This window comes from Rattus norvegicus, chromosome 5, assembly GCF_036323735.1.
Source record: "Rattus norvegicus strain BN/NHsdMcwi chromosome 5, GRCr8, whole genome shotgun sequence".
Lineage (NCBI taxonomy): Eukaryota > Metazoa > Chordata > Mammalia > Rodentia > Muridae > Rattus > Rattus norvegicus.
In genome coordinates, this window is record NC_086023.1 from 71,974,008 (window position 1) to 71,997,529 (window position 23,522).

Sequence of the window (23,522 nt, forward strand, 5' to 3'; positions counted from 1 at the left end):
ATGTTTTTGTCAGTAGCTCTGATGTAAAAGATGTTAGTGAACAATTTGAACTTCAGAATGACACACTCTTTAGTAGTTGAGCAAGGGTCTTTGTTTGTTGTGTTTTCTGTTTTTCTAATTTTGTTTTTGCCTTTTTTAAGGTCAGGGGACAAGAACAATGGCAGCCTAACTAGCACTGACTGATTCGACTCTCTTGATAAAGCTGGGTTGGTGAATCAAAGTGATGATTAATTTACCGTATCCATTTTTGCTCTCAGCTTCCTGATATAATTTAATAAAAAAAGTTAATAAGTAGATATTCACTCAGGATTTAAAGTAAAAATGAATGATTGATTTTATATAAAAATTTAGATTTGTGATTTTTAAAAAGATTTTTATAAGATTACTTTTTAAGATAAATAATAAAATAATTGATCCTTTCTTTGTAACTACAAACTGAAGTTTGCCAGTAAAGAGACACTGGCTAAGAAAATTATCATGCTTGCTTATACTTTGTTAATCTATAACATGTTGCTTAGTTACAAATGTTTGTGGGTTCTCAGAAATGATTTTTCTTTCTTTGTCTTTAATACATATAATGTTTTTCATATAAAGATATTGGGGAACATACTGGGTTTTTTTAAATAATCATTCACTAAAAGAAAAGTACAAGTAGTCATGTATTTTCTATGCTGCTTGAAAGATTTTGCTGGGATATATCAACTGTTTGGAAAAAAAATAAAGTTGTTGAAACTTATTTAAGCTTGCTTCATCTACCCAGTCTGTGTGTGTGTGTGTGTGTGTGTGTGTGTGTGTGTGTGTGTGTGTCTGTGTGTGTGTCTGTGTGTGAGTGTAAGTGATTCTTTCCCCCCTTTTTGTGCCAGCCCCCCCCAAAGTCACTCATCACCCCAAAAGAGTTTCTCTCTAGCAATGGGAGTACTTCACCATCCCCAGAGAATCAAGTTTTGTTCCTTCTAATAAAAGTCTGCTGAGTGATCAATCACCAATTCTATATTCTTCCTCAGTTTACCCTGACCCGTCAAAGCTGGCCTTCAACAAAGTGCAATAATCTATGGATATAAGAACTTTTGAGACAGGTTAACACTATTTGCAGAATAGTAATATTAAGTTCTACCTTAAGATACTACAGTTAGTCAGGGGTTTTGGCCCAGTTAACCATACCAGGCCTGGTTTCCTTCTACATGGCAGACTTTAAGTTTAATCTTGTAGTGGTTGGTTACATTATGTTACTTTATGTCACTATTACACTGCCAGACTAGTCATTATTATAGCTGACAGGGTTTACATATAGGTAAGATTATTGAATACTTTTCTTTCCTAGTATCATAAATCAAACATTCCAACCACACCTTAAAAATTAACCAGTAGAGATGAAGTTTCCAGGATGCCACTTACTTGACTTTTTCACATCCTTTGACTCCAGAAAGTGGTACCTTCAGCAATCTGATCTTATCACGTTATCATCAAGTTATATGGGAGAACCAATAACAATAGCCATAACCTATAATTTAGGATAATTCATGATTGCTTACAACCATTAACATAAGCCAAAATGATTGTTCATTAATTACTGTATAATAAAAAATTTTAACTAAAGTTAGTTGCATTAACATTTCATTTTCATATATTCTGTAATCTGCATCCTATTGTTATTTGTTATGTATTCTTTCTTCTTAATTAACTTTACTCAGTTATACCTATACCCTCCCATGCTCCTCTGATTTTATTGTATTCTTTTCCCTTAACACCATTTTCATAACGATTTCTCTTTCTTTTAGTATCTCACAGCATTTTTGTAGACTCAAGGTTTTACTCTGGGTGCCCTTTAGAGTAAGCAATATTGATATTTTATAGGGAAGTTAAATCCCCACTAAGTTTTTTTGTAGGACAAGGGATTGAATGAGGCAGCACAGAAAATATATGTACACATGAATGATCATTTGAGCTTGAGAGAAGACTCAGAATTTTAGTAAAATGGAACAATTTGAGAAGCTCTGGGAGACATAACCTGTTATTATTGACATGAATAATCAAAACCTCCATCCTGAATATTGTAATTCAAGTTCAAACTCTGTCATCTGTAAAGTCCTTAAATATTAAAAACTCTAGGATCTACATTTAAAGTATTTTTAACTGCTTCTCCTAATGGAATTGGAAGAAAATATTGGAAGAAAATATTAGAATTTGAATAAAAAATCAAATCTTATGTTAGCTAAAGAAAAATAATATTTCCTCCAAATTTAGGTAGAATAAACCCTTGAATGGTTTACAAAATCCTTTTTAATCTTTTCAAAATCTATAATGATCTCACAAATATTTAGGTGATGCTTGAGAAACAAGATGTTAGCATTTTATTCCATTGATATTTTATAATGTCAAAAATTGACCAATACTTTTATGGTTATTTTTAACTTTTTTTTGTTTTGTTTTTTTGTTTTTGGAGCTGAGAACCGAACCCAGGGCCTTGTGCTTGCTAGGCAAGCGCTCTACCACTGAGCTAAATCCCCAACCCCTCATTTTTAACTTTTAATAGCGAACTAGTGTTTAAAAAAAACTCTACATATATCTGTCCAACACTGTTATCTTTATCTGCAATATATTGCTTAAACAATTCCTACTCTCAGTTACCATCTCAACGGTTATCCGTATAAATTAAAATATTAATTGATGAAATCATATTTAATAGGTAAAATCAAAATGTTCTTTGAAAGAGACCATCTCATCCTATTTTGCAATTTCAAAACTTAAAGGTAAGCTAACATTTTCCATCTATTCCTACACCAAGTGACATGCTCACTTGTTCTAGATGTTTCCTTGGATAAGTAATGCCAATAGTGACAAGTGTCCTAAGAAGGAAAATGGATGTGTATGAGAGGAGACACTCATAGGTACAGAAATAGAGTGCTCTAAACTGGAATTACAAGTCACTGTTCTGGGATAGTTGGATGCTCTCCCAGTATGATGTTAAGATTTTCCAAAATCATACAAAAGTTGCAGGCATTATCTTTCAATGTTCTGCTTCAAAGTACATGCAGTGACTGTTAGCTGCAGAAGATGTACTTTCCCTCCTAGAATTAATGAAATTGCCTAATTAAATTCCAGAGTGCTGGCTGCATGTAGGACTAAAATCTATTGCTGTAAAAGGTTTGAATCTCTGGAAGTAGAAACGAACTTAAAGTTCATCATGGAGGTAGATTCCCTTCAACTAGCTCCAGTTGTCTTTATTGTAACTGCTAGTTTCAATCTGTCTCATGTTTTTTGCCTTAACTTCCATGAATGGTTAGGCCCAGAATTAACTATAGTCCTTTAAAAATCAATAATGTGCTTACCAATCTTGAGTCTGGTACATTCTTGCTCAGTAAGGAAAACTATTATTCACCTGGGGATACATATGGTGGAAACAAATGGTTATAATATTTGGAATTGTTGCCCCTTAACTTATCTGGAAGAATTCCCTTTTTCTATATTGTGGACATTTCTCTGAGTCAGCCTATACTTTTATTCTTTAATCACCTGACAAATGCAATGGATCGCTAAATCTCTGGTATTGTCCCTTCTAAAATCTTTAGTATCTTGACTTCCCCTCCATCTACAGCTAACGCTTTCAGGATATTACCATCCATTATCTGAACACTACTGCTGTCTTTTAACTGCTTTGCTCATTGTCCGTTGTTTCCTGCCTCAGTGTGTTTCTATACAACTGCCTGAATCCAACTTTCCCACATGACTCCTTGATTAAATCTCTTCCTTTCTGTACTATAGCATGGATCAAGTCCAAATCTCTTTGCATGTCATACAGAGCTGGGCATTATCTAGCTATCTTCCATCCCTGTAAATGATGTATCTTCTACCTTTTTCCAGGTGATATGAGCTCTGGACCATTCAAAACATTTCTATTTCACCAAGCATCTTTATTCTGATAACTTCTCTCTCATAATTTTTTCTCTTGCAAGTGTATTCACTCTAGCCTAAAATTAGACTTCTTTCTCGAGTCATTTCAGAGGTACTTTCCTGTATGAAATCCTTCCGGACAGCTGTTAACAGAGTATCTAATGAAAACTGTCTCATTGTGACTACAAACACACTAGTCTGTCTGCGTTACAATGAACCTAGGAAGCAGTGGGATAAAAAACAAATAGAATGACTCAAAGAGACTTACAGGATGCACAAGACCTGACCAAGTTCGATCCTGATTAAGTCCCAGCACAGAGACAGGGACCAAGAAGCTATTTGCAACTGATACTTGACACCAAAGGGAAAATCAGTTTCCTCTCAATGAAGTACCGCTGAGTATATCAACCACACTCCAGAGCAGGTCCTTAGCCTAGGAGTAACTGGCAAAACAGGAAAATTCCATGTTTGGTTTGGTTTGGTTTGGTTTCTTCTGTGTGGCTTTTTATTTGTGTGTCTTACTTACTGTGTTTTTGTTGTTCTTTGAAAGAGAAAGAAAGAACATGAAGTTGGTTGTAAAGCTAGCAAGGATTTAGAATGAATTGGGATATATGATCAAAATGTATAAAAATAATGTTTAATTAAAACAAAAAATGAGATCAGTCAGGACAGTCTAGCAGCTGTGAGGTCTACTCAATCCCTTCCCTACTCTGTCTTCTGCTCTACCTACAGTCCAGGATCTGCGCCCCGTTTCCTAGGTCACAGCTCTGCCTGCATCCTTGGGGGCCTTTTGATATCTGGGACAACCAGGTGAGACTCCCTACACCCCAGCCTCAATCCCCTGCCTACTGGGTCCCCCAGCATGCCCAGAAGCACTGAAGTCTACCCTGTCCCCTCTGTGCTTCAACTTCCAGTCCACACCTCTATCTGCAATCTCAGAGGCCTGCAGCCATCACAGACCACCAGTTTTACCTACATCCCTGGAGGCCTGCTGCCATCGTGGCCTCCATGATCAGCATCTGTGACAACTAGATGGCTAAAGGCCAGTATAAGAACATAATCAACAAAAGCCAGGTCTCTATGACCCCACCAGAATCCAGCTGTCCTACTATAGCAACCCCTGAGTATCCTAACACACCTAAAGCTCAAGAAAAGGGCCTTAAATTTAATCTTATGAAGATAATAGAGGACATGAAAGAGGAAACAAATAAATCCTTTTAAAATACAGAAAAAAATACGCTCAAACAGGTAGAGACCTTTAAAGAGATGGGGCTGGAGAAATGGCTCAGTGGTTAAGAGCACTGACTGCTTTTCCAGAGGTCCTGAGTTCAAATCCCAGCAACCACATGGTGGCTCACAACCATCTGTAATGGGATCTGTTGCCCTCCTCTGGTGTATGTGAAGATAGCTACAGTATACTCACATTTATAAAATAAATAAATCTTAAAAAAAAGAGGAAATATAAAGAATAAATATAAAGAAACAAAAGGAAAAAAGCAAACAGGTGAAGGAAATGAAAAAAAAAAAGTTCAAGACCTGAAAACAGAAATAAAAGAAATAAAGAAAACACAAACTGAGGCGATCCTGAAAATGAAAAACCTAGAAAAGAGACCAGGAGATACAGACTCAAGTAACACCAACACAACACAAGAGATGAAAGATAGAATCTCAGGCATGGAAGACACACTAGAAGAAATTGATACAACAGTCAAAAATGCCAAATCTAAAAAATTTCTAGCACAAAACATCCAAGAAATCTGGGACACTATGAAAAGACCAAACCTTAGAATAATAGAAATAGAACCAAGGCATGATTCCCAGCTCCAAGACCTAGAAAACATCTTCAACAAAATCATGGAGGAAAATTTCCCAAACCTAAAGAAAGAGATGTCTATAAATGTACAAGAAGTTTACAGAGTACTAAATAGAATGGATCAGAAAAGAAAATCCTCCACATAATATTCAAAACATTAACTGTACAGACCACAGATAGAATATTAAAATCTGTAAGGGGGAAAGACCAAGTAACATATAAAGTCAGACCTATCAGAATTACCCCCGACTTCTCAACAGAGACTCAAAAGAGAAGAAAAAAAAAAAAGAGTAGTCCTTATACAAAAGCTAAATGGACTGAGGAAAAAAAATCAAGAAAACAACATAATGCACAATAGTCATAAATAATATAAAGGATCTTGATATACCTCATACCAAGACCTGTGTGACAAGAACTTCGAGTTTTGAAGAAAGAAACTGAAGTTAATATTCAAAGATGGAAAAATACCTCATGCACCTAGATCAGAAGGATTAGTATAGTAAAATGGCCATCTTACCAAAACCAATCTATAGACCAATGCAATCCTCATCAAAATTCCAACACAATTTTTTACAGGACTTGAGAGAACAATTCTCAACTTTATATGGAAAAAATAACAGCATAGCTGAAACAATTCTGTATAATAAAAGGCCTTCTAGAGGTAGCACCATCCCTGATTTCAAGCTCTACTACAGAGCAATAGTAATAAAAACTGGTACTGGTATTGGTATTAAAACAGACAGATTGATCAATGGAATTGAGTGAAAGACACAGAAATAGACCCACACACATTTGGACACTTGATTTTTGACAAAGAAGGCAAAACTAAACAATGGAAAAAGAAAGCACCTTCAACAAATGGGGCTGGTCTCACTGGATGTCTTCATGTAGAGGAATGCAAATAGATACCTGAAAAAACTCAAGTCCAAGTGGATCAAAGACCTCAAATTAAAACTGTATACACTACATCTAATAGAAGAAAGAGTGGGGAATACTACTGAACGAATTGGTACAGAGACAACTTCCTGAACAGAACACCCATACCTCCAGCACTAAGAGCAACAATAAATTGTACGTCATGAAACTAAAAAGCTTCTATAAGGCAAAGGACACTGTCAATGGAATAAAATGACATCCCTACAGATTGGGAAAGGATCTTCACCAACCCTACATCTGACAAAGGACTAATATCCAAAACATATAAAGAACTCAAGAAGTTAGACACCAACAAAGCAAATAACCCTATTGAAAAATGGGGTATAGAGCTAAACATAGAAATCTCAGTAGAGAAATCTCTAATGGCCAAGAAACTTAAAGAAATGTTTAGTCTTTAGTCATCAATGAAATGCAAATCCAAATGACTCTGAGATTCTATTTTATACCAATCGGAATGGCTAAGATCAAAAATTCAAGAGGCAAGGATGTGGAAAATGGAGAATACCCCTCCATTGCTGGTGTGAGTGCAAACTTGTGCAATGACTCTTGAACTCCAGCAGTTTCTTAGACAAGTGGGAATAGTTCTACCTCAAGATTCAGCTATACCACTCTTGGTCATATACCCAAGAGATGCTCTCCTATAACACAAAGATACCTGCTTCACTATGTTCATAGCAACTTTGTTTATAATAGTTAGAAACTGGAATTAATTGAGATTCCCTCAATCAAAGAATGGATAAAGAAAATGTGATTCATTTACACAATCAAATACTACTTAGCTATTAAAACCAAGGACATTGTGAAAATTACAGGGGAATGGATACACGTAGAAACTATCATCCTGAGTGAGGTAACCCATGATATGCACTCACTTGTGTGGTTATTGGCCATATAGTACAGGATACTCACACTATAGTAAACAGATCCAACAAAACTAAATAACAAAGACGGCCCAAGGAATTGTGATTGAATCATACTCAGAGGGGGAAATAAAATAGTCATCAAAGATGAATGGAGGGAGGGAACTGGGTGGGAGAGAGGAGAGTGAGGGGCAGGAGGTGGGGGACTCAAGTGTAGGGAAAGCAGAGGAGAGAGGGCCATGAGAGTGAATGGAAATTGGTGACTTGTTGTGGAGGGGCATACCTAGGATGTGCCAGAGACCTAGGCTGGGGAAGGCTCTATGGAGTCAGTGAGGGTGACACTGGCCAAGAGTCTTAGCATTAGGGGGATGTAGCTAGACATGGAGCCCATTGAATAGATAAAGATACCAACCCACCCACAAAATCTTCGACCCAAAAATTTTCCTGCTTACAAGAAGTGCTGGGACAAGGATGGAGGAGATACTGAGGGAATGGACAACCAATGAGCAGCCCAAATTGAGACCCATTCCATGGGCAAGAAATAATTCCTGACACTATTAATGATACTCTGTTATGCTTACAGACAGGAGCCTAGCATAACTGTTCTGTGAGAGGCTCTACCCAGCTATAGCAGCTGAATCAAACAGGTGCTAAGGCGCATGGCCAAATATTAGACAGAGTTCAGGGAGTCTTATGGAAGAGGTGGGGAAAGGATTGAGGGACCTGGAGGGACTAGGAACTCCACAGGAAGAAGAAGGACCAAGAGAGTCAACTAACCTGGACCCTTGGGGGCTCTCAGAGACTGAACCACTAACCAAAGAGCATACATGGGCTGAACCTAGCCCACACCTCACACAAATATGTAGTAGACATATAGGTTGGTTTTCATGTGGGGCCCCCAATGACTGGAGCAGGGTGAGGGAGGTTGATCCTGAATCTGTTGCCTTCCTGTGGATCTGTTCCCCTAACTGAGCTGCCTTGCTTGGCCTCAGTGGGAAAGGATGTGCCCAGTCCTGCACTTGATGTGCTGGGATGGGTTTGTATCCAGGGGAGCCTCCCTCTTCTCAGAGTAGAACGGGAGCAGGGAGAGAGGGAAGGGCTATGTGAGAGGAGCACTGGGAGGTGAAGGTGACTGTGATCAATATGTAAAGTGAATAAATAAATTAATGGAAAAACCTTTAGTTAGATTATTTTTAAAATGAGAAAATAAGATAATAAACAAACCTATATGGTAGGGGACACTTGCTGGAGGGAGGGTGAATATGATTAAAATACATTGTATGAAATGTTCAAAGAAATAGTAAGAAAACAAACAAACAAACAAACAAACAAACAAACAAAAACCCAGGAGAAACCAAACAGCAATGATAAAATAATAATATTCCTTTGTAAGACTAAGTGACTGGAATTCATAAAGTAGAATTCATAGAGATTACAGGCTGTAAGTGGCAGGTATACAGGCTTACATCCATGTGCTTTATGTTCTCTAAATGATCCTCTGATTTTTATCTCAGCATATAAAGTTCTTGGAGTTCCACAGTTAGGATTCCATCCTGTGTTAGACCATGAATCTTCAGAGCTGGGTCAATGTCTGTTTTATTCTCTTGTTTTTTCTTTTCTTTTATTGGATAGTTTCTTCGGTTACATTCCAAATGTTATCCCCATTCCCAGTTCCCCTCCAAAAACCCTCCAGTCCATCTCCCCACCCCCTACCTCCATGATGGTGCTCTACCGCCAACCCACCCACTTCCTCCCACCTCCCTGCCCTGGCATTCCCCTATACTGGTACATCAGCCTTGACAGGACCAAGGACCTCTCCTCCCATTGATGCCCAACAAGACCCATCTTCCAGCACATAAGCTGTTGGAGCCATGGGTCCCTATGTGTACTCTTTGGTTGGTGGTTTAGTCCCTGGGAGCTCTGGGGTGTCTGGTTGGTCTTCCTGTGGGGTTGCAACCCCCTCAGCTATCTCAGTCCTTTCTCTAACTCCTTCTTTGGGGAGTTTTCAGTCCAATAGTTGGCTATGAGCATCCGCCTCTGTATTTGTCATGCTCTGGCAGAGCCTCTCAAAAGACAGCTATGTCAGGCTCCTGTCAACATGTACCTCTTGGTATCCCCAATAGTGACTGGGTTTGGTGACTGCATGTGGGATGGATCCTCATGTGTGGCAGTCTCCAGATGGCCTTTCCTTCAGTCTCTGCTCCACACTTTGTCTCTGTATTTCCTCCTGTGATTATTTTGTTCCCCCTTCTAAGAAGGACTGAAGCATCCATACTTTTGTCTTTCTTCTTCTTGAGCTTCATGTAGTCTGTAAATTGTATCTTGGGTATTCTGAGGTTTGGGGCTAATATCTACTTATCAATGAATATCTATCATGTGTGTTCTTTTGTTATTAGGTTACCTCACTCAGGATATTTTCTAGTTCCATCCATTTGCCTGTGAGTTTCATGAAGTCATTGTTTTTAATAGCTCAGTAGTACTCCACTGTGTAAATGTACCACATTTTCTGTATCCATTCCTCTGTTGAAGGACATCTGGGTTCTTTCCAGCTTCTGGCTATTATAAATAAGGCTGCTATGAACATAGTGGAGCATGTGTCCTGTAGGAGCATCTTTTGGGTATATGCCCAGCAGTGGTATAGCTGGGTCCTCAGGTAGTACAATGTCGAGTTTTCTGAGGAACATCCAGACTGATGCCAATGTCCACTGTTACCCTATTACATATGAGATATTTAAATCCATGAAAAATGGCTAAATAATTATTCAAGATTTTAAATTTTCTTTTTGATCCTTGGTTGTTTCCAAATTGTGACCACCTAAAACATACATTTATGAAAGGAATAACTGTGAACTTTCAGTCAGGCCAACTGACAGCACCTGTTCCATGCTCTGTTCAAGGGTTAGTACTTAAAAATGTAAACCACAAATCGGAGTTCTTTTTGCCTTTTCAGAAGGGAAGTCTGAGAAGCCAAAGGGTATGAGAGAAGCACTAAGGACCCAGAACACCTCTTTGACTATGTTTTTATTTTTTTTTTTACTTTTTATTGATTCTTTATGAATTCTGTATCATGCACCCCAATCCCACTCATCTCCCCATCTCTACGCACCTGCCTTTGCAACGCCACCCCCGAAAAAGAAAAAAGAAAAGAATTTATAAAGAACAAACAAAAAAATCATCTTGTCATGGAAGCTGTAGTGTGTCACACAGTACACCCTTTTGTTCACAAGTTTTTACTTGGAAATGTTCATTGCAATGAGTCATTGCCTGGTTCGAGGCCTCCAGTTTCTGCTACACTATCAATACTGGATCTTCACTGGGACTCCTCTCAGATGTCTTATTGTTACCCTGTGTCATGGAAAGCCTGTAGCTTTGGATCTGCAGTACCAGCCCCTTCATGTTCTCAACAGATGGGGCAGATGTTAGAGTGAGCCAACTCTAAGCCCTGAATCTGGGCCTGGGTGGTCGTGTTGCTCCTCAGCCTACCAGTTCTCCTGCACCCACACCACCAGGGTAAGTTCTCTAGCACTGCCCTGGCTAGCTCACCTGATGCTGCAGTCAGCAGTGGACAAGGCCAGTTCTCTCTAGTACACCAATACTGCCTGGTAACTCTTAATACATTACCAAGTCCGGCTGTCAACACGAGGTACAACTATGGCTGCCTCTGGAACACAGCTTCTCTGTCATCTCAGAAACACCTCCCAGAAGATTTTACCTTAATGATGTCAGTCTCTTTTTAAAATTACAATTAAGCGTGTGGCACAAACAGAGTTAGGCAGAGCGAGCTTGAGACAACCCTAACCCAGTGCCACATGGCATGGGTGGGACATAGCATTCAGGTGATGACCCCAGACACCCAGAGGCCCCAGACGCTCCTAAGATGAGCAAGTAAGTGGGGAAGAGATGGGAGAAAGAGAAGAAGAATATTGTGTGCTCAATGAAAACAGGAGTAACTAGAGACTTAAGAGTAGTAAGAAAGTAACTGCCTGATGTAAGTAAGTAACAAAGACACCTAAGGCCACAGCAACATCCTGATCCATGCTACTGCCGAGGGCCATGTCTGAGTCTGAGGCCCTGCAGCAGCGGGGGTCTATTACCACCAAAAGCTATGCAGATGTCCCTGATCTGGGCTGCTATGTGGGACCATGTTGATAATTGAGGGCTATCCAGAGCGGGCCCCACCCTTCATAGGCATCATGAGATAGCTAGCCCCAAGAGTACCGCAACAGGAGAGCTGGCTTCTCCCCTTCCTGGTCCTATAGAAGAAATATGGAATTGAGGCAGAAATATTCCACTTTGCTGCCTGCCTAAGGCTGGAGGTTGGGTCCCAACTCTAGCTTGGGCATCCTGGCAGAGCCAGCTCAGAAGGCATGAGAGCAGGAGCTATCCCTGACTCTCACTGGATGCTGTATTGGGTGGGTTAGCCAAGGCATTGCAAGAGAGCTCACCCTAGTGGTGTGGGTGCAGGAGAGTTGTAGCCTGACCCACCCGCTACCACCCAGGTCCAGATCCAGGGCTTTGAGTGGGCCCATCCCAACATCTACCCCACCTATGGACTGCTAGAGTGCATGAAGGGGCTGGTTCTGCAGTTCCAAAGCTGCAGCAGCTCCATGACACAGGGCAACAACAGGATATTGGAGAGGAATCCAGGCAAGGATCCAGTGTAGCAGAAGCCAGAGGCCTCAAACCAGACTAACGACTCATTATAATGAACATTTACAAGTAAAGATGTTTGGGCAAGGTGATGTACTGTGGGACACACAGTCACACTTTCTAGCTTCCGTGATGAGATGGTTTGTTTGTTTATTGGTTGGTTGGTTTGTACTTGTTTCCTTTTCTTTTCTTTCTTTAAATTTATTTTTAGTTTTCAGTAAGGAGTTGCAAGGGCAGCTCATATAGGGATGAGGAAAGGAGTGGGATTAATGTGGATGATGAGAAATTAACAAAGAATCAATAAAAAGTTATTTCTAAAATAACTGCTAAATTCTCACCTCCAGATGACCAGTATCAAGCATCCCAGGAAAGCAAAAGTTTCACTTTAGTAGTTCTGGTAACTTGTTAATCACAGCTGATTCACTGACCCCAGAAAACCAGAACTACAGATTCTTAATTCAAAATAGCAAATCGCCCTGATGGAATCTTTAAACCCCGCCCCTCTGAGATGTCACAATCCAGACCTCCATCTTCAGCCCCGTTTCCACAGTCTTGTCATCTAGCCTCCTTTAGAATGTCACTGAGCTCTAAACACTCAGTGGCTTTCCTAGCCCAAAGTTCTAAAGTCCTTTCACAACCCTTCAAAAAGGGGAGTGGAATATGATGGTTTAAATAAAAATGTCCCCCATAAGTCCATAAAGAGAGTGGTCCTTTTGGAGTGGGTGTGACCTTGTTGAAGGAAATATGTTATATGGGCAGGCTTTAAGTTCTCAGTGACTGGAAGGAAGAAGGAAGGAAAGAAGGAGGAAGGAAAGAAGAAAGTAAAATGTGTCCCAAATCAGAAGAGCTTTAAAAAGTGCTACCACCCACATATAGACTTCCTTCTAATACAATTACTCATATAATGAATATAATTATTCATTATAAAGATTATATTCATTTCTAGCCCACAATATATATTTTATGATCAGTAGTTTTTGTTTGTTTGTTTTAAGAGTCCCGTACTTGGTCCATTCATTTTGGCTCATTTCCAACGCATGGTTAGATTTAAGTCATAGGTTTCCGCACTGAATGTTAAAGGTCTGTGACATCAGAGAAGAGTGTGAGCCTGCCTGTATGATATCAGCAGTAACTGAGAAGGAAAGTCAAAATGAAGCTCAGCTCTCCAGGACCCTGTGTTGGTGGTTTTGCATTTTCCCTCTTCCTTCCCAAGCTTCACCTCTGCTTTCTCTGCCTTGCCCTTTCCCGGAGAGATTGAAGGTCATGAACTCCACCTTCCTCATTTCCTACCCAAAGCTTCCAGCTGTGCTTGGAGCCTGAGGCTCTAGCAGGTGTTGAGGAAGGAAGAGAGCTGCTACAGCTTTTCTTTTCTTCTTGTAAGGATATTTTTTATTTGCATTTCAAATGTTATCCCTTTTCCCAGGTTCTGATCCGTAGCCCCCCTCCCCGTTCTTCTTTGAGGGTGTTCCTCCACCCAACCACTCCCATTTCGGCCTCCCTGCCCTGACATTCCCCTACCCTGCCCTTCAGCTCCTTCAGTCCTTTCTCTCACTAACTTTTCTTCTTCCCCCTTTTCTGTTTTCTTTCCTCCTCTGACTGGCTTTGACTTTGTGGAGAGAAGCTGGGCCTGCAACTCACTTCCCTGTAATTTCACCTCTTACTAGGTAAGATAACTCACTCGCTCCACCTGCCCATTTGATTTTAAGCGTGATTCTTGTTTTCCTCTTTTGTCTGGGTGTCTCCTTTAAATTCTTCGTACTTGAAACATTGGAAGGTGAATTCTGTTTTCTGTGGGGAAATTAACTGAAGGAGACATGATGTTTTCATAGTTGATGTTTTCAAAATCTCTATTATACAAACTATATTAGGTGAGAGTTAAACTAGCAACAAATAATAAAACACCTCACTCAAGAGACTTAAGTGAGAACTACCGGTGTAGAGCATGGTATAGCATTTGAAATGCATGAATCCCTGGATTCACTTCTTAACATTGTGAGAATTAAAACCTAAAGATTAGAAGGACCTGAATTAATTAAGGCTTATTAATTTTGCATAAAAGGAATCTTGAGGTAAATGTCCACCAATTAATTTTGGAATCTACTGTGTAGGAACTGACATTTCCTTGGCTCACCTGGCCTTTATTTTAGGATCACGCAGTGACTGTTTTTAGCTCCAGTCATTTCATTTAATTTGGGAAAAAGGACACATGCTGTATTTGTCCTTAGTGAGAACTTCATTTCCTGGAGGCTGCTGTTGGCTAATTGATACACAGTATCTTTGTCCCTTTGGTTGAACTGTGTCCTCCAAAAACGCATATGTTGAGGGGGCTGAAGAGATGGCTCAGTGGTTAGGAGCACTGGCTGCGTTGCCAGACGACCCAGCTCCAGTTCCCAGCTCCTACTTGACAGTCATCTCTAACTCCAGATGCTCACTCACTACCGGCCCCTACAGGTACTACATAGAGGTACTCACTACACAGACATACAAGACGCTCATACATGATAAAAGTGAAACACAGATGTTTGCTTGTGAAAGTGACAATAAGTAATGAAAACGGAAGGATGGGAAATTGTGCTAGTAAAGAGGAAAGTTATGTAACCTAGATGGAAAGATTAAGAGTTTATATATAAGTGGTGAAAATGGCTGTGACCAGTAAGGGCTAAGGAGGCCCACCGTGCCTTTGCATCACTGAGATCTAAACGAGAGAGCTGGAAAGTACTTTTTCTATCATTTTCAGCATTTAGTTTTTCATAGCAAGCACTACATATTGAATTTTATTCTTGGCATTTGACCAATGTATCTTGGCATGCTAAAACCAAGAAGATTAAATAAAGGTGGGGTGGGGGTGGGGGGGACACATATTACATTTATATCATCTGAAGGCAAATTTCTTCTTACTCAGACTTTTACATCCTCAGAAATAGCCTATTATTTGATGATAGAAAAGATACGTGAGGCTTGGCTGAAATCAAGTCTTACAGATGAGATAGAGTATGTTTCCTTTAGCCACTCTGGTTTCTCGAGATCATACTGCTAGCACTTAAGGATTTTGATAGGCTAAATTTCTCTGACAGTTAAAGAACTAAAAGGCAGGAAAACCTCAAGTGCAACAGATAGCAGCAATGAAAATCTCAGACACAGCAGGCAGAATCAACCAGTGAAAACAGGCTTTTATTAGGAGTAGGGAAACACACACACACACACACACACACACACACACACACCACAAATACATACATACAACGAGAGAGAGAGAGAGAGAGAGAGAGAGAGAGAGAGAGAGAGAGAGAGGAGAGAGAGCGCAAGGCACACACACACACATTACACATATACATACACAGCAAGGCACATATACATCACAATACATACACACTCCACACTTACAGCAAGGCATACACATAGAAAGACCTTCTGAAGGGCAGGAAGAGTAGTTGGGAACCCCAAATCTAACCACCTTTGAAGGCTGCGTTTTAAGGATCCTTGAAGGGTCTTCCTTCATGATAAAGACAGGGAGGCTGTGGGGCCCAAACGTTGTGGTAAACAAGTCCTGATCCAGCCTTGAATTTGTCACACTGATCCATAGGAAGGGGAGACTTGATGGTGAGAAAAAGAATGGGCCTTTATGCCTTTGTCTCCTGTCAGGAGTTTTCCATCTACACTATCTGTTTATGACCCATCTTTCTATCTGCCTGCCTGCCAAGGATCTGCCTAACTCTGAGTCCCTCAATATTTTCATTATACATTTCTAGATATAAATAATTAGAACGTTGGCCCTGATATTGCAGCACAAATAATTCTTTGCACACCAGCATCCTTTGCATTGAGAATATCTTCAGCACAACCATTTGGAATTCCAATTTATTGACTGGCCCCTTTTGGCCAAAAGCTAGTGCCAGGTACTGGGTTCTGAAGGGTAAAGTCAGAGAGGAACCCCCTTTTGCAAAATGAAACACGAAAATCCAGCTGCTGTTCTCACCATAGTCCCTTGCAGAAGCCTTTTCAGCTTTCACAGATACTGACAGCTGGCCCTTAGAGACACTCTCTGTGAGTTCCTAGTTTACATACTTGAGTTCTCTCATCTGACCTTGAAAAGAGAGCATATTACCAAAGAAGTATTGGTAATCATGTGTCCTGCTTGCCCTGTTTCCTGCCTCCTGCATGGAAATCAAAGAGCCTGGTTACAGACCTGTGCTGTAAGACCTCTTTCATTATCAGAAAACAAAAAACAAAAAACAAAAAACAAAAAAACAGAAGAACCTCCTATTCTGTCACATGGACTCAATTTCATTTTTCCAGAGATCCTACAACACTGGCTGTCTTTGGTCTTGAGGACTAAATTCTCCTTAAAGCCCCACCTCTGCTTCTGTTTGTCTGTCTGGTGTTGAATTATTGCTGTAAACACAAGGGACAATCTCTATCTCAATGTCCTTGATGATATACAATGGTTTTCCGCTATCAAGGCCAGAAGCTATTCACGAAGGGTATATCACCTTTATAAAACCACTCCAACCCAAAGGCCAGGAGAAGCAGAGACAAAGAAGCACCATAAGAGGGAAGGAAGAGGTCAGAGAGAAAGGGGAAGAGAGTCCCGAGTAATTGCTGAAAAGAATCTGACAACCACTACTAACATTATGTAGGCAAGTCTATTATGACCAGCTCTCAGCATGGACAAGGAGAGAGAGAGAGAGAGAGAGAGAGAGAGAGAGAGAGAGAGAGAGAGACAGAGACAGAGACAGAGACAGAGACAGAGACAGAGACATAAAGAAATAGACACACAGACACACAGAGACAGACTACATGTGCATCAGTACCTAACATCACTTTGTATGATCTTGATAGGTAACTGGCCCATGGTGGTCTTCCCACTCCAGGACTAGAAATGTGTCACTACTCCATTTTCAGTCATGGGGAATAAAGAGTGAAATAGGTTGGCCTAAAACCAGCTGCTTCAGTCACCTCAGATTCAGATCACAGAAGAACTGGAGGAGATGGGCTGCAGTATTATACTTTCAAAAGCAACCACAAACTAGAAACATGCGTTTTGAGCAATTAACTTAAAAATAAATAATTATTTTGTCCCTTCGAAGCTGAAACAATGAGTACTAACTTGAGGTGAGCATTGGGAGCTGCTGAGCAAGAGATGATGTTTAAATGGTGGGAAGCTAAAAACAATGCAATCTAATTTATACTAAAGTAAGAGTACAGAAAATTGTGCAGTTTCTGTACACTTTTTATTCCTGTGACTGCTACCCAGAAAAATAGTTTGGAAGAGAAACGATTTATTTTGGCTCACAGTTTCAGGCCTTTCAGTCCATGGTAGGCTGGCTCCACTGCTTCAAGCCCATGATTAGGCAGGAGCATATGGTATGGTAAAGGCCATTCAAATCATGGCAGAAAGGAAACTGAGAAACTGATGAAATCCATGGACAACATGTACTCTTGCAGGGGACGCTCCTAGGGAAGTACTTTCTCCATGTTGGTCTACCTCCCAGGTTCACCATGTCTTAGAAGCCATCATCAAGTGATGAATCCATTAATGGATTAACTTATTGATTAGGGCCAAGCCCTCATGATCTTACCACACCTAAATAGTGACACTAGCAGGGAACACCAACCCTTGAACTCTTGAGCCTTCTGTGGGAAATATAGCATAGTTGCCTCTAGTGGACTTTTGTTTGAATGGCCAGTATCAGTTTCTGAAAGGACTCTCTGGGTCCCAGAATGAATGTGAGTGAAGTTTTATTAATAACATCCTCCCTCAGCCTCCCTGCAGTTAGAGTCCCCAATGCCCTAAGGAATTTGGGAGAGTTTCAGCAAGAAACTTCCCACAACCGTTTATCAGCTTCTAGGAAAATCCAAGGCATAGTCAGTCAAGCTATGATAGAGAAATGGGTGGTAGACAGCAAACGTATGTCTCTCTTACTTCATGTGCAAGTGTATCTGTTTCATTCTATTCCCATGCATGGTGAATTCTGTTTCTGCATCCTCTCTTTCTACACTGATACTAACATGACATTGTCCGTTTCTAAGCCCAGCATCTCTTGACATATTCACACATGGTTATCCATATGTTCTCTTTACTCCTGTGGTACAACTGTGTGAGAGTCTCTCAGAGGAATGCTGACAAGTTTGCACAAACTTTAATCTCTCACCCAGGTGAGAGTCAGTGAGTGGGTAGGAAATGGAAGATTGCTTTTGCTATTAGGAAGCTCTGAGGCCAAAGAGCTGTCTAGATAACAAATGAGAGTCTCAAACTGCTCATATGTCTTTGTTAATAAATATTTTACTGGAATTGCTCATTAGCAAATCATTCGCAGTTTTCAAGATTAGATTTTGCACCTCAGATCATATTTTTAATAACTTTTCCATAACCATGTTTATAACCTACATACAAATCTCCAACGCTTGATATCATCAAACATTCATTTCTTAGCAAATCCTAGCCTGTCCGCTAGTTCTGTAAGTTCAGAGTCTTCTAGTTGCATTGGAAGGAACTCTAAACTCCAAGTGACGACTATCAGCGAACAGAAGCAAGCTCTATTGTTTTGTATCTACCTGACCTTTGGGAAACAAATCAAATACTGGGAATCTTCAGCTTTCCCACTTTAACACAAGGACTCACACCTTACTTAGCTCATAGAGTCATCAATTAAGTGAGATAATACAAGCGGAAGTCCCCAGCATCTGTTGGGAACTCAACAAATGTTTGCTATCATTTGTTAGCATGATGTCATTGCCCTTAACGTAAATCCCAGGAATATGGAGTCATTGCAGTGTAGAGGTGCTGGCTAAGACAGGTCAGTTCAGAGCTGCAAAATGATTCAGGCAGTTATGCTTTCTGAGGGAACACATCTAAACTTCCTTCTGTAACTGTTCATGTATGTAAGAGTTGAGGAAGAAAACATTAACATTTAGCAAACTTGCTCCAGTGGGCAATAATATTCTTAAGGACAAAGCAAATGTCACCCTGAGAACCACCTATGTGCCCACTATCTGTTCTCCAGCCCTCTTCACTATACTCTGTTTCCACCCACCTTATATTCTCTACCAATGCATACTTCCCAGCTCTATCCAAACACAGAGACCTTTGTTTCTAAGGTCTCATCAAACAGTGCCTCAGGGTGTTGCCTTTTTTGTACGTCAACTGCATTCAGAGATGGCCAACAACATCACAAACGGAAGCTTCTCAGGAATATCAAATTCAGACCCTGCTTCAGAACTACGACATCAGAATCAGTGTTTTAACAAGATGCTGGGTGGTTCCTGTGTATGTCGAAAGTTGAGAAGCATAGTCCAAACTGGCTTTCAACTCTAACACCTATCAGAAGCCATTTGGAAAGTAAAAACATGTGTCTATGTTTACTCCCTTTTCTTACAATACATTCTGATTTCGTGATTAGGATGTGTGGACTGACCATTTTGAATTTTAAAAAGCTCCCAGGTGCTTGCAGTCATGTTAAGAGTTTCTTCCCCAGCCTGTGAGGTTTGAATGCAATACTGTTTTTTTTTTTTTAAAACTTGGCTTCTTTATCCAAAGACATTAATACATTGAAACAGTTTTATCTGTCACTTACCTAACAACACTGAAAAGGCTAAACCAACAAATAAACCTCCCCAAAACAGTGTGCGTGCTGTCACTGTTGCATATGAACATACGATTATCTCAAAATGTAGAATAAAAAAATAAATTGTATAGGCACATATTTTGTAAATGTATATAACAAAAGCTTGGCCTGCAAACAAACCCACAGTCCACGTGTCTCCTATGGTCATTTAAACATATTAAATATGAGCTGTGTATGAGACCCGGAGGAGTTCAAACGGAAAGGGAGTGGCTTTCCTCTCCAGCCACTCTCTTTTCAAAGGTGCTCAACAATTACAGCTTGCTATCATTTTCTTCCGCAGGAACATACAGGGCCCAGAGGTGATTCCTTTTTATTTATGCAGATCAGAAGCAGCTGTGCACTGTGTCCTTTCTGTTGCTTTTACCTTTTAACACATCTTACAGGTCTTCTCCACATCCCCATCACTCTTTGCAGTTACAGCTTTCCAAATTTTGTTGATCAAAATCTTCCGTGTGCTTGGTTTTGTTTTCTTCTTGTTTGCTTCTTTTTGATTCTTCATACGTGGTTGCTGATTATTTCTTATGTCACAAAGTGAATATGGAGCCTGTCTATCTCAACGCAGCTCAGAAAAGGCGCCCGTGGAGCATGTTTTAGAGATATAATTCTTTGGATAAATATTAGGGGCACGTTTATCTCACTTGTGGGCTGCTAAATTGACATGCAACAAATAAACTCTCTCAGCACCAAATATGTTTCTACGTTATACTGTTCCTAGGAGCACAAGATGTCATCAAACATTTGGTTAGGAACATAAGAAAAGTTCTGTGCTTGAGTGATGTGTCAAACATCTGTATGGTATGTAAGGAACAAACATTTTCATTTTGTTGTTGCTATCTCCTTTTCCTTTTTAATACAATGTATCCTTTTCTTATTTTATTGTTAAATCCAAATAATTAAGTCAGCAATCAAATGACCTGCAATGGTGGAATTTCCTCTGCGCCTGTGTCTTGACAAAGTACACTATAAGAAGTAGGGCACAGACAGGAGCCCTTGGCTGGTCCCATCCCACCCCACAACGAAACGTAGAGGATCCCACATGGACAGAGCCATTTCCTTCTGCTCTTGGATTGCTTACTGATAATGGGAGGAATCTTCAGCAGAGGCTTCTGAAGGTTGGCTTATGAAAGGAGAAGGGACTTATGAAAACTAATGCCATTGTCTCTGAGCCAATGACTCAGCATCTGCTCCTACCTCAGGGATGATACGGCCTCCAACAGAAACAGGGTCATCTGACCCAGAAAAATCTCAAGAATAGAAAAAGACCGATTACACTCTAAAATCCCCAAGATGAGAAACAAAGAAATATGCCCAAGTTCGTTTATACAGGTCTAGCTTAAAAATATGAATTACCATTTAACAATGGTAAGCAAATGATTGTTTTCATTTCTGACATCTGTCTAGCTGGTCCTCTATCAGGAATTTATTATTAAATATTAGGAAGGATTTCTCAAGACAATTATAAGGACTTATGAAGAAAAGAATAAAAAAGTTAAACCTAAAGTCATCAGTCTTTAAAAGTATATTGACCTGGAAAATTCAGTAGACAGGAAGATTCCAGACATCAGGATACTGAGTTAACAGGAAGGCCACAGGTGTGGAAGGTACATTCCAAACAAAACGGGTTGCTTTTGTCAAAGCACCTTCTAACTTCTATTGTATATAAGTGTACCCACCATGAAAGGCTATGAAATCCAAGGGAGCTCCTTTACACAAATTTCCACGACCGATTAGAACATCCACTGAATACTTCCTTACATCTGAAGAAGTAGCTTTAAGAAAGAAAACAAAGATTTTGCTTCTCAAAGTGCCTTCTTTCCCCCTTTAAAATACTTAGTCTATTTATGCATTTATTTTTTTTTCTTGTCTCAAGTTTATTTGTAAAAACAGCATAGGACACTGGTCATCTGCACATAGTGTGTAGGTGGGTGTGTCACAGCAGTCCGTCTGTCTTCACACTGGCAGGAGCCTTTTCTATGGGGCCTTCACAGGGGCCTGGGCACCTTTGGGAGCCTGAGCTGGAGCTGAAGCCTGGGCCTTAGCTGGAGCTGTGGCCTCTGCCTTGGTTTGAACCTTGGGCTTTCGTTGACAGAGCCTACGACCCTTGGCCATGTAGCTTCGAATCTTCTTCCCAAGCTTGGGGTGAAGGATAGAAGCCAGACGGCTGAGTTTGTGGCTGGAGTCCTTCGGCATCTTGGGCTTGATGGCCTGAGGCTTCACCAGAGCCTTGATGGCCTCTACTCGTGCACTCACTGCCTTGGCATTGTTGGCCTGCATCTTCTTCAGGCCTTTCTTGTTGTGCTTTTTGGCAAAGCGCATGTTCCTCAGAAACTTGGGGTCAACCCCCTTAAGAGATTCTGTGACCGGGATTTCTTGATGCCATTTCTGTGCCATTTGCGGGACTGGTTGTGTGTGGTGTGGTTCTTAGACTTGGCCATGTCTGCACGGTAAGCCGCGGCTCCCGCAGCGCCTGGGACCGGAAGAGAAAGAGAAAGGCCCCTGTTTATGCATTTATTTATCACTCAGACTCCACAGAGGTGCTATGCATCTTGCCATCACCACAGTAGTGACAGCAATCAAGGTTATGGCATTAGATACACGAGTCAATGACAGTGGCAGCATCTTTTCAGAAAGTGGTTCTCAAGCTGTGGGTCATGACTCCATGGGGGTGTTACATAGCACAGATCCTGCATATCAGATGTTTCCATTATAATTCATAACAGTAGCAAAACTCAGAGCTATGAAGTAACAGTGAAATAATTTTATAGTAGGGGATCACCAAAACATGAGTTAAAGGGTCACAGCATTAGGAAGGTTGAGAACCACTCCCTGAGAAAGTGAGGCACATGATGGAGATGAGTTCAAAATTAAAGGGCATGTTGACAGGCAGTGGAGTAGGAACCAGCATTAATATGGCACCTGGGGTGGCAGCTCGCCCATGAGGCACAAGAACATGAGGAAGGTAACCAGAATCATGTAGTGTTAGGAGTAAGATCATTGTAATCCAGTCAAGCAAGGGGTAAGGAAAGATGATAGACGGAAAGGTGGGATTCTCCACTGAGAACATAAACCAGAGAAATAAATGCTATTACTTATCATCATGCCACTAGGGCACACTAAGGAAAAGACTATGCATGGATATACTTATTTACAACTAAAGTATGAAATAAAATTTCAAAAAATACGGCCAGGGTGATAGAAAGTCTAAATATTTAAAAAGTTTAAGAAAATGTTCTATAGCAAGGAAGAAAAGAACCCTAAATTATATATACGATACCGAAATATTTGTTTAAAATATGTAGGTAGAGATAGAGCGGATATATCAAAATATTAATGCTCTGACAGAATTATGCTGTTTGCTGCGGTGTTTGTTGTAACTTTTGAATAATGAAAATGGTAATACAAAAATTCCTTAATGTAAAATACTGGGCAGACAGAACAGACACATAAAGATAGGGCTGTGATTAGCATTCTACTCACACCTTTTGCTTATGGGTCACATCATTACTTTATGCAAATGGCGTAAGGTTAATACACAGAGTGGCTGTAAAAACGGTACAGTCAGAACTTTAAAGCACACCTGCACACTACCCAGACATCTGTTAATGATGATAATGTCTAGATGGAACTACGTAGAAAATTTTTATGGGTTTTAACACTAATTTTCTTCTCTTCCTCCTTCTCTTTTAATTCTTTCAAGTTAATCAAGAAAATATGTTTCATTGATTCATCGGAGCATATCTGCATTTC

At 40.2% G+C, this 23,522-nt stretch overlaps 1 protein-coding gene and 1 long non-coding RNA gene across 2 annotated transcripts in view; one reads left to right on the plus strand and one right to left on the minus strand.

Moving 5' to 3' along the window:
- LOC134478972 (large ribosomal subunit protein eL29-like) overlaps positions 1-22,269 on the minus strand; it is a 520,011-nt gene extending 497,742 nt beyond the window's left edge. The window contains exon 1 of the mRNA XM_063261283.1: positions 21,606-22,269. Coding sequence (XP_063117353.1) covers positions 21,747-22,166 — 420 coding nt within the window. The 5' untranslated portion in view covers positions 22,167-22,269 and the 3' untranslated portion in view covers positions 21,606-21,746. The remainder of the gene's footprint in view (positions 1-21,605) is intronic.
- LOC120102877 (uncharacterized) lies at positions 13,296-21,044 on the plus strand. Its single transcript, XR_005504771.2, has 2 exons — positions 13,296-13,526; positions 13,772-21,044. It is a non-coding gene; the product is annotated as an uncharacterized LOC120102877 (long non-coding RNA).
- Positions 22,270-23,522: the final 1,253 nt, after the last annotated feature.